The 12,500-nt window shown below is 43.1% G+C and overlaps 2 protein-coding genes across 3 annotated transcripts in view; both read right to left on the bottom strand.

Annotated features, from left to right (window-relative positions):
• The window catches only part of LOC143288350 (sodium- and chloride-dependent GABA transporter ine-like), an 82,397-nt gene that overhangs the window by 63,790 nt on the left and 6,107 nt on the right, over positions 1 to 12,500 (bottom strand). The window lies entirely within an intron of this gene.
• Positions 11,152 to 12,500, bottom strand: part of LOC143288260 (baculoviral IAP repeat-containing protein 7-B-like) — a 1,363-nt gene continuing 14 nt past the window's right edge. The window contains exons 1-2 of the mRNA XM_076596609.1: positions 12,388 to 12,500; positions 11,152 to 11,837 (exon numbers count right to left, since the gene is read on the bottom strand). The exon at positions 12,388 to 12,500 is cut by the window's right edge and continues 14 nt beyond it. Of these exons, the coding sequence (XP_076452724.1) occupies positions 11,224 to 11,837; positions 12,388 to 12,500 (727 nt within the window). The 3' untranslated portion in view covers positions 11,152 to 11,223. The remainder of the gene's footprint in view (positions 11,838 to 12,387) is intronic.

Below are 12,500 nucleotides of genomic sequence, written 5' to 3'. Positions count from 1 at the left end.
GAAGAAGACCAACAAGGACCTCTGCCAGAAGCTGACCGACTGCGACGCAAGGATCGATGACCTGGAGGGCCGGTCCAAGCGTAACAACCTCCTCTTCTACGGCCTGCCCAGGAGACCCAACGAGACCAGTGCAGACTGCAAGGGCGTCGTGCAGGACCTCCTTACTGACAGCCTGGACATGACTGATGTGATGGAGTTCGACAGGGTTCACCGGCTGAGTTCCAGGCCTGACTCCCCAGTGATTGCCTGCTGTACCTTTTACAGACAAAAGGTAAATATCCTGAAAGCTAAGGGTAAACTGAAAGGTACAAATATATTCATTGGTGAGGACTTTTCGAAGGGAGTAAGAGACATCAGACGTAGACTAACTCCGCACCTGAAGAAAGCAAGGCAGGACGGGAACAGAGCCACGATGGTGTTCAACCATTTTCTGATTGATGGCAAAAAATTCACTGTCGATAATAATGATAAACTTGTTTACTTTAAATAGGGAAGTGGCCAGCCCATTTGTTTAAGAAGTGACGCTTTTTCCAATGGGGTGGAAAAAAGAACAGTGACACCGGCACTGCCGTCCAGTGTTGGACAGTGTGACCCTGAGCTCGCACGTGTTTTTGATGTTGGAAACAGTGTGTGTGCAAGAGTTGACGATGAATGTTCGCGGTGTGTGTCAACGCCTGAAAATGTGGTCTGTCAACATAGGCGGAAGAAAAATGATGTACTGAATCAAAATAAAACTGTTGTTTGTGTAAAAAAAACAGTAGAATTAAGCCTTTGTCTTTTGTTCATTGGAATGTGAATGGGTTGATTTCAAAATTACATGACGGTGACTTTGTTTCATATCTTTGCTCGTTTGACTTTGTTTGTTTAGTTGAAACATTTATTGATGATTTTATACCTTCATTATTCCCTGGATACAACAGTTTTTGTATTCCTGCAGTCAAATTCACTGAAAAGGGGAGGCGATCGGGAGGAGTTGTCTGTCTTGTAAAAGATGTTTATGTTCCATACGTAAAGCAAGTTGATGTAAAATCTAATAGTTTTGATGCATTACTTATTGATAAGATATTATTTGGTATTGACAAAGATGTGTTGTTTGTGTACTGTTATGTACCACCCGAAGGTTCCCCATACTATGCATATTTTGACTGTGAAAATGGAATTGCGTTACTGGAAGATTTTTTGATTGATTGTACATTAGCTTACAATGATGTTTATATCTTGCTGTGTGGGGATTTGAATGGCAGGACATGTAATATTTCCCACCACTGCCAGGGAAGTACAGGAGATTTAGAGTTTCAGCGAAGAAGTCACCCAATTAGTATTAATAGACGTTCCGAAGATTCTGTTCTTAACAACTATGGAAAATTGCTGTTGAATATGTGTACTGCACTTGACTTGTGTATAATTAATGGAATGTGTCATGGCGACCAAAATGGTTGCTACACTTATATATCGGATAGTGGATGCAGTGTGAATGATTATTTCATTATGTCTTGTGATATGTATGCATTGTTGTGTGATTCTTGTACGTTGTCTGACAGAACTGAATCCGATCTGCGAACTCCGTTTCGCAGGCTGGGGTTATGAATTGGAAAACACACAGTTTGAAAATGATTTTGTTTTAGAAAAATTTGTGTGGAGTGACGACTTGGCTGATGTATACATTCATAACATACGTTCAGAAGAATTTAAAGAAAAAAATAAACTTAGGAATTAGCCTAATTAGTGTTGATATAAACCAAGCGTTAAGTTTTTTTAATGATTGTATTAAGGATGCTGCTAAACATATGAAGAAACAAATTAGTATCAGTGACAAGTTAAAACCAAAAGATTGGTTTGATGCAAAATGTCGTAGCGCTAGAAGAAATGTTCGTAGGTTGTTAAACAAATTTAGACGTACTCTGGCTGTTGATGATCGTCATTGTTTTTGTAAGGCCAGACGGGAATATAAACATTTGCAAAAGAGAAAGCGAAAGCAGTTTAATGATATATTGTTGACAGAATTAATTGCTTCTATCAAAAGTCAGAAAGAATTTTGGAACAATGTTCGTAAAATGTCACTTAACAGAAAACAGCCAGCTAACAACATTACTGATGATGTTTGGTTTGATCACTTTAAAACCCTTCTAACAAAAGAGGTAAATTCTGATAACGTACTGCAATGGGAACAAGATGAACATGAAGAAGATTATTTAAATCGTCCAATCTCGGTAGAAGAAGTGAAGTGTGCATTTAGGAAAATAAAGAACCGTAAAGCTGCAGGACCTGATAGTATAATTGGAGAATTGTTAAAATATGCCACTGAATCTGACCTGATTTTGAATTTCTTTGTAACTTTTTTTAACTCGTTATTTGACAGAGGAATCTATCCTGAAAAATAGACCGAATCTATTGTTCTACCACTGTATAAAAAGGGCGATGTGAACAATCCGAATAACTATAGAGGAATTTCTCTTTGTGATGCAAGTAGTAAATTGTATAGTACAATTATAAATCAGAGACTGCAAGAATGGGTAGAAGAAAACAATATTACAGGTGAATACCAGGCAGGATTTAAACACAACTACTCAACTGTTGATCATATGTTTACTTTGATGGCCTTTATTCAAAAACAGTTTTCTTTGAATCGTAAATTGTATGTGGCTTTTATAGATTTTGAGAAAGCCTTCGATTCCATAAACAGAACAATTCTATGGCCTATTCTTTTAAAAACTGGTGTTCGTGGAAAGTTGTTGAAATGTATTATGAGTATGTATGCGGGTGTGAAAGGAAGGGTTAGATGTGGGGGGAAGATGACTGATTATATTCAATGCACTTCTGGCGTAAAACAAGGTGATGTGTGCAGCCCTGTATTATTTTCTCTTTTTATTAACGAACTAACTTCAGAAGTTGTCAGAAACGGAAAACATGGTGCACAATTTACTGGTGAGATTCTAGAGTTATTAATTCTCCTCTTAGCTGATGATGTTGTGTTGATATCTGAAACTGTGATTGGTTTACAAACACAATTAAATAGTCTATCTAGAGCTGCAAAATCACTTCAGTTGAAAGTAAATATGTCAAAAAGCAACATAATTGTATTTAGAAAAGGTGGACATTTAGGAATCAGGGAAAAATGGACTTATAATGGAATAACGATGCCAGTAGTGAATGTGTATAAATACTTAGGAATATATTTTTCAACAAAATTGAGTTTCACAGTTGCATGTACAGATCTTGCAAGCAGAGCTAAACAAGCATTACTTTGTATTATGAAAAAACTGTCAAGTTTAGAAAATCAATCTTTTGATCTGTTTATTAAATTGTTTCATTTCCAGGTACAAACCATTGTACAATATGGAGCAGAAATTTGGGGTATTTCTAATGCTGCAGTTTGCTGCGAGAGTGTTCATTTATTTGCACTGAAAAAGTTTCTTGGAGTTACCATGAAAACGCCTAATGATTTAATTTATGGGGAGACAAAAAGATATCCCATACATCTCAATTCCGCAGTAAAATGTATTCGCTATTGGTTGAAAATAACACAAATGGAAGATTCAAGGTTGCCGAAAAAAGCATTTAACATGTTATATGATTTAGATTTGAGGGGCAAGGTAAACTGGGTATCAAAGGTTAGGGTTAGATTATATGAACTGGGATTTGGTTATGTTTGGTTACAGCAGGGGGTAGGGGACATAAAGGGATTTATTAGTGCACTCCGAACAAGATTAATTGACTGTAGATGGCAAGACTGGTCTTATCACGTTCAAGATAGCGATAGGTTTGAGTTTTACAGACAGTTCATTTCTATACACTCTATTCCTACTTATCTGTCAATGAAAATGGATAAGCATTTGAAACATCACAACCAGGTTCCGATTTGGAATTTCTGACATATTTCTTCATCATTATCGTTATCGAAAGTCCAGTGTCTCTGATCTTAGTTGTCCTTTATGCAGACGTGCTGAAGAAACCGAACTTCACTTTGTGTTGTGTTGCCCTGCTTTGAATTACCTTAGACATGAGTGGATTCCACAAAAATATTATAGACACCCTACTTTATTTCGACTTGCCATGCTTATGTCATCAACTAACGAAACTATTATAAAACAGTTTGCTATTTACTTATATAAGGCTTTTAAGTTTCGCAGTGTATTATGTAGTTAATTATTATTAGTTGTGCATTATCCAATTTGTGGATTATCATTTGCAGTTTATTATTCACTTCTGAAATTTGTAAGGTTTTGATTTTGAATGTTGATTCACTGTACCCCCTTCATGAGGGGCCATGGCCTTTATTGAATAAACTATCCGTATCCGTATCCGTATCTCACACACACACACAGTTGCTATGTATGCGCGCAGGGGTAGTCGTGGCGCGCGCATGTGTGTGTGAACGTGTGTGTCAATGTGTCTGTGTGTGAGACAGCGCATGTGTGTGTGAAGGTGTGTGTCAATGTGTCTTTGTGTGAGACAGCGAGTGTGTGTGTGTGTGAACGTGTGTGTCAATGTGTCTTTGTGTGAGACAGCGAGTGTGTGTGTGTGTGAACGTGTGTCAATGTGTCTTTGTGTGAGACAGCGAGTGTGTGTGTGTGAACGTGTGTGTCAATGTGTCTTTGTGTGAGACAGCGAGTGTGTGTGTGTGAACGTGTGTGTCAATGTGTCTTTGTGTGAGACAGCGAGTGTGTGTGCGTGCGTGTGCACATGCGTGCGCAGGCAAAAACAACAACAACAACAAAAAAAAACAACAAGAACAACAGCAAAAGCACTTTTATTCCAACATGCACACACACACACACACACACACACACACACACACACACACACACACACACACACACACACACACACACCTGCTGATGTTTGCATGATGATGCATGTCAGGGCATGTCAGAGGGACTGAGTATTGGAGGAGAATATTGTCTGGGAACATTTCAATCCGATTAATTACATTTGATTTCCGTTTCCTTTGCCCTAAGCAAGGAGAAAGCAAGCAACCTGAGAGTGAAAATTATTGCTGTCATCTCAGCCGTTTAGTCATGCGTGTGTCTGTGCGTGTGTGCTAGTGTGAGTGTTGGAGTCTAACAGTTGTAGTATTGATTAGCATGTTACTTTGTGAGTTTTATGCAATGTGGTGTTGTTGTTTTTTTTTATATATATAATATTAATGACTCTGTTTTATGTTTCTACTACTGTTTATATGGTTTCTTGTTTCACTTTACGTACTGGATTGTAAAGCGACTACAGCTTGCTTATGCTTGTATTATAGCGCTATATAAAAAGTAAATATTATTATTACTAAATATTACAACAACAACAACAACAATAACAACATCACAAAAAACAACCCACATGTAAATTTTATCTTAAAAACAACAATGACAACAACGAAAAGTAGAAAACATCTCTCTATTCAGGATCATGAAACGTCCTCCGGAAAACGTTTTGGGACACGCCCCCCTCTCCCCCCGCCATGCTGACACGCCCCCCTCTCCCCCCGTCATACTGTCACGCCCCCCTCTCCCCCCGTCATGCTGTGACGGCCCCCTCTCCCCCCGTCATGCTGTGACGGCCCCCTCTCCCCCCGTCATGCTGTGACGGCCCCCTCTCCCCCCGTCATGCTGTGACGGCCCCCTCTCCCCCCGTCATACTGTCACGCCCCCCTCTCCCCCCGTCATGCTGTGACGGCCCCCCTCTCCCCCCGCCATACTGACACGCCTCCCTCTCCCCCCGCCATACTGACACGCCTCCCTCTCCCCCCGCCATACTGACACGCCCCCCTCTCCCCCCGTCATGCTGACACGCCTCCCTCTCCCCCCGTCATGCTGACACGGCCCCCCTCTCCCCCCGTCATGCTGTGACGGCCCCCTCTCCCCCCGCCATACTGACACGCCTCCCTCTCCCCCCGTCATACTGACACGGCCCACGCCCCCCTCTCCCCCCGCCATACTGACACGCCCCCCTCTCCCCCCGCCATACTGACACGGCCCTCTCCCCCCGCCATACTGACACGCCCCCCTCACCCCCGCCATACTGACACGCCCCTCTCTCCCCCCGCCATACTGACACGCCCCCCTCTCCCCCCCGCCATACTGACACGGCCCCCTCTCCCCCCGTCATACTGACACGCCCCCTCTCCCCCCGCCATACTGACACGCCCCCTCTCTCCCCCCGCCATACTGACACGCCCCCCTCTCTCCCCGCCATACTGACACGGCCCCTCTCTCCCCCCGTCATACTGACACGCCCCTCTCTCCCCCCGCCATACTGACACGCCCCCCTCTCCCCCCGCCATACTGACACGGCCCCCTCTCCCCCCGTCATACTGACACGGCCCCTCTCTCCCCCCGGCCATACTGACACGCCCCTCTCTCCCCCCGCATACTGACACGCCCCTCTCTCCCCCCGCCATACTGACACGCCCCCCTCTCCCCCCGCCATGCTGACACGGCCCCCCTCTCCCCCCGCCATACTGACACGGCCCCCCTCTCCCCCCGCCATACTGACACGCCTCCCTCTCCCCCGCCATACTGACACGCCTCCCTCTCCCCCCCGCCATACTGACATGGCCCCCCTCTCCCCCCGCCATACTGACACGGCCCCCCTCTCCCCCCGCCATACTGACACGCCCCCTCTCTTCCCCCCGCCATACTGACACGGCCCCCCTCTCCCCCCCGCCATGCTGACACGGCCCCCCTCTCCCCCCGCCATACTGACACGGTCCCCCTCTCCCCCCGCCATACTGACACGCCCCCCCCCCCCCCCTCCTGTGACTTCACGAAAGCACTCATCCCCAAACTAAAATTGATTGTGCACTCGCTGGATGCGCACACACGCGCACGCGTGCGATTGTGTGTGTGTTTTCTTCAGTTTAACGTCTATTCACTATAAGTGTTTTTAGACGGAAAGGAGTTAAAAAAAAAACGTGTATAAAGGAAAGGGATGCATGTGGATATTAGTGTAAAAAAAGAAAAAAAAAAGAAGAAAAAAAAAGTTCATGTTATGTATCAGAGGAAAAGTATATTATAAGAAAAAGTCTTAAGAGGTTGTGGTGTGTATTGAATGAGTTGTCTTGGGAAGGAGAATATGCATATGCATATCAACAAGTATTAACCTACAACAATGTAAATATAAATAACAGTATTGAATATATATATATATATATATATATATATATATATATATATATATATATATATTGTGTGTGTGTGTGTGTGTGTGTGTCTGCCTGTCTGTGTCTGTGTGTCTGTCTGTGCGTGTCTGTGTGTTTCAAGGTGTCTGTTTATCTCTCTGCGTGTCTTTGTCTGTCTGTCTGTGTGTGTTTGCAGAAATGTCCGCGTGGCTTTACCCGATAATTATGACCGTGCATGGCGTTAAGCTTTATACTCCAGTTAACAAATGCTTGTTGTACAGAAATTAGGAAACAGCCTTAAATGAGAGAAATATACTTACATTTATTAGTTGCCAAATGTTCACCCATTGGTTAAATTTCGATGTTGCAACCATAGACTTCTGATTGAAGTAGGAAGAAGATTTGGCATTCTCCACGAAGAACGTCTTTGTAAAGACAGAAATGAACTTGGTGATGAATTTCATTTTGTTATTAAAGAATGCCCCAAATACGATGAAATGAGAAACACGTCTACCCCAAAGAAATATACATACGTTCGTTCAGCATGCAGTAAGTGTAAAACTGTTTTCAGGGAGCAAAAATTGTTTTTTTTTGTTAAATTTAAGTAAATTCATCAAGTTAATACGTAAAGTTTTTGTGCAAGGTTGGGACTGTGGCCGCATAATTTCAAAATGGAATAAAATCTCGGTGATCCCTTGCGCTTGTTCCATTGTTGAGCATTCATTTTGTAACACATTGCTTTGACATCCTCCATGACCCGAAAGGGCTTACAGGATTAAAATATCTGAATCTCTCTCTATCTGTGTGTGTGTGTGTGTGTGTGTGTGTGTGTGTGTGTGTGTGTGTGCGTGCGTGCGTGCGTGTGTGTGTGTGTGTGTGTGTGTGTGTGTGTGTGTGTGTGTGTGTGTGTGTGTGTGTGTGTGTGTGTGTGTGTGTGTGTGTGTGTGCGTGCGTGTGTGTGTGTGTGTGTGTGTGTGTGTGTGTGTGTGTGCGTGCGTGTGTGTGTGTGTGTGTGTGTGTGTGTGTGTGTGTGTGTGTGTACGTGTGTGTGTGTACTCTCTTTCTGTCCACCAACAACAATCTCCTTTCCTTCGGTGTTGAATATATCGCCTCAGGAGTGTATACATACACTCTGTGTAGATTTTTTATTTTATTTTATTTTTTTAGCATGTCAGAAATTTTGGTTTGGGTGGTGGCACGCAATAGTAAGTCATCACTTATTCTGGGAAATGTTCTTGACCAACATCGGGCCAAAGGAGAGAGCTGGAAACGTTAACTCACTCAGTACGGCCAGTCCTCTCTTCTCCTCTACACAGACCCCTCGGATATCCAGTGGGTGTCTGAATGACCCAACCTTTAGCTTCCGTCGTCAGAATTGTGGTATTCTTTGTCAACATTCACCTCTTCAGTATAAGAGCGTTCCGCTTGCAATATTTTGATGATGGTAATTGGGGTGAAACGCTGTTAACGTCGTCTCTTTCGCCGTTCGTATGGAGAGTGTTAATGTTTTGCCACAAGCCCAACACTAAAACATAGCCTGTTCTTAATAATATTTTCGACTCAATAGTCTAGGTTACAGGTTTGTTAAACAAATTATGATTTTCAAGCGTGTGTGTGTGTTTTGTGTGTGTGTGTGTGTGTGTGTGTGTGTGTGTGTGTGTGTGTGTGTGTGTGTGTGTGTGAGTGTGTGTGTGTGCGTGCGCATGCTGAAATGTGTATGTGTGTGCGTGAGTGTGTGGGTGAGAGAGAGAGAGAGAGAGAGAGAGAGAGAGAGAGAGAGAGAGAGAGAATGCAGTTAGGTATTTTCGATAAAATCAAGACGATTGCTAATGGAATGTAGATATACGTAAATATATGCATTTGTTGTTGAGTTTAAAACACATTCAAAGATTACTGGATCTTTTTGCCCACCGACGGCCGCAACAGCCGGGAGAGGGTTAAAGCCTGGGACTTTCAATCTGAGGGTCCCGGGATCGAATCCCAGTCACGGCCCCTCGTGGGTAAAGGGTGGATATTTTTCCGATCTCAACAGGTCAACAGTTGTGCAGACCTGCTAATGCCTGAACCCTCTTTATGTGTACACGCAACCTGAAGATAAACCACGCACGTTTAAGATCCCGTAAGCCATGTGAGCGTTCGGTAGGTAATGAAAACGTTCACCGCACACACCCACACACCACCACACTACCCAAAAACGGAGAATGACTGCCTGCATGGCGGGGGTTAAAAACGGCCATACACGTAAAAGTCCACTCATGTATATAAGAGTTGCATTTTTTACTCACTTGTGTAAACAAAGTGAGTCTATGTTTTAACCCGGTGTTCGGTTGTCTGTGTGTGTGTGTGTGTGTGTGTGTGTGTGTGTGTGTGTGTGTGTGTGTGTGTGTGTGTGTGTCCGTGGTAAACTTTAACATTGACATTTTTTCTGCAAATACTTTGTCAGTTGACACCAAATTAGGCATAAAGATAGGAAAAATTCAGTTCTTTTCAGTCATCTTGTATAAAACAATATTGCACCTGTGGGATGGGCATACACACACACACACACACACACACACACACACACACACACACACACACACACACACACACACACAAATGAAGCCTAATTATATGCAAACTGCATTTACTGTTATATTTATATTTTTTGTATTCTCTAAACATGGCACTTTGATCTGATATTCTGACACAACAACAAGAGCAGTCATTATTATCATTTTTTGTTCAAACATGAACTTGTTTTGCTAAGCATGGAAGTTTTATTTATTTTGCAAACGTTTTGGTGCAAAGGGAAATTACTCTGTAATTAATGCTAGGGGACTTAATTTGCTTTAAACTGATCTTTCTCATTTTAAACATTAAATTTTGAAATTATACTCAATACATAAAAAGCTTGTGTGTTTTACTCTCAGTGTACAGAGCTTTCACTGTGTTCATTCGCCCAAGTGGTCTTTTTCGAAAAATACTAAAATCAATACGACGAGTGGACTTTACAGATCTGTTGGCTGAGCCCTGAAGGTCATGGGCAAAAATTAATTGCGTACACATATTTATACACATTCAAAGTGCGTGCTCATATTCTTCGCGAACGCGAACGACGCCATTTTGTTTCAAGTTGTTGACCTGCCCCTTCAATCCTATATTCAATGGACAATACACGATTACATGTGATGGAAAGTTGGAGAAGGAGATCGTTAAATATTTATTCAGAGAAAGATTTGTGAACGCCTCATCACTTACTGGATTATGCCCCAAACTGCCATAAAAATATCCACAGAATCAGTTGGAATTCACAGTTAAAAATTGTAAACCATGCGAGTTAATACCTTTGAATTGATCACGATGAAACGAAAAAATTTCCAGTCTTGACTTTTCTCAAAATGAAGTCCTTTTCACTTCTTACGACGTTTAGATGTACTTGTACTTGGCTCTACATGTTATTAGTTCACCAAAATACTCAATTTTCATATCAGCTTTAAAACTATAAAATTAGAATGAACATAAAAGAGAAATTGAATCGACCGTGTCGTACTATATTCCCGGCGGGTGTGACTAAACTTGCACATCTATCTAGATCTAGAGAAAACGGCTAAATGTGTCAGTGTGATTGCGGCGATAGCCATGTCTCCTTTACCGCGGACTTAAAAAGAATTTGTTATTGCCCTTAAAGATTTTTTGAATGCCCAAGATACACCAGAATAATATGATTTAAACAGCATTTTCACTGCGAATACCGCAATTGATTTATCGCCCTTTAAAAAAAGTATGTTCTAATATTAAATTTTAGAACGTCAGTTAAGGAGCCACAACAGTATAATGGGTAAGACAGTTTCTTCTCACCCGAACACGTGGGGTTCGAATCTGGTTAGGACTTCTTTTTTTTTAACCCGGAGCTTTATAAATGCAGAACACATTTTAACAATTAGATTTTTTTTTTTAAGTGTATCACAAATGAATCTTGAAAGCCTTGCGTCTCTTGTTTTGCATTCAGTTTAATTTGTCCTCACCTCTGGAGATTGAAAGCATCTCCTCATCCTCATTTGATTTTTCAGGTAAGGTAAAGGATCGGGGCATGTTAAATGCTGAACGCAACGTGGTAGAGTGGAACCATTTCAACAATCCGCGTTGACCTTGACTGTGCCTTTGATGAAGCTCCTGCACACGGGGCAGTGTTCCAGTATCACAGTACAGTTGACCTTGACTATGCCTTTGATGAAGGTCATGCAAATGGGGCAGTGTTTCAGGATCACAGTACAGTTGACCTTGACTATGCCTTTGATGAAGCTCCTGCACACGGGGCAGTGTTTCAGTATCACAGTACAGTTGACCTTGACGATGCCTTTGATGAAGGTCATGCACACGGGGCAGTGTTTCAGGATCACAGCACAGTTGACGCAGGCCACGTGGTGACTGCAGGGCAGGGGCACCATGGAGCTCTTCTCACCCATGCAGACCTTGCATGTGAGCTCAGTGATCAGCGTCTCGTACTCCTCTTCCAGCTCCCGCAGACTGACCGTCGCCAGTTTCCTGTCGCATGAACCAAGCGACCTTAGCGGATTCCTGAGCGGCGTTGGCAGACTGACAGCAGCAGCAGCTGCGCCTGTCTTCTTCAGGTTTATTTCTTCTTCAATGTCCTTGATAAAGGCCCTGTCCCCTATTCTGTCCTTTCGTTGGACAATTTCCACGAACTGAGCCCCCTTTGCGCAAAAGAAAAGTAGACGGGTGCAATAGCCGAATGGTTAAAGCGCTGGACTTTCAATCTGAGGGTCCTGGGTTCGAATCTCGGTGCACCTGGTGGGTAAAGGGTGGAGATTTTTCCGATCTCCCAGGTCAACATATGTGCAGACCTGCTAGTGCCTGAACCCCCTTCGTGTGTATGCGCACGCAGAAGATCAAATACGCACGTTAAAGATCCTGTAATCCATGTCAGCGTTCGGTGGGTTATGGAAACAAGAATATACCCAGCATGCACACCCCCGAAAACGGAGTATGGCTGCCTACATGGCGGGGTAAATAAATAAAAACAATCATACACGTAAAATGTTACATGTCTGAGTGTGTATGTGTGTGCGTCTGAAATCTGATTGAATGACACAGGAAACGAATGATGAGCCGGCGCCCAGTGGCAGCCGTCAGTCGGCTCTACCCAGGTAGGCAGCCTGTGGTGCAAATGTCCCCGTGTATGTAAAGCGCTTAGAGCTTGGTCTCTGACCAAGGATAGGCGCTATAGAAGTATCCACATCAATCAATCAATCAATCAGACGCATCCCGGATACCAGCGGGCGTGTTCGACCCAGGGATCATCAGCAGCTTCCCAGTTGTTGTTTTTTCCAGTCCTCCGCCGCAGGAAAAGCCACGGACACAATCGTCGTAGCCCGCGTAATACATG

The sequence above is a fragment of the Babylonia areolata genome, chromosome 12 (assembly GCF_041734735.1).
Source record: "Babylonia areolata isolate BAREFJ2019XMU chromosome 12, ASM4173473v1, whole genome shotgun sequence".
NCBI lineage: Eukaryota > Metazoa > Mollusca > Gastropoda > Neogastropoda > Buccinidae > Babylonia > Babylonia areolata.
This window is presented reverse-complemented; position numbering and strand designations above follow the sequence as displayed.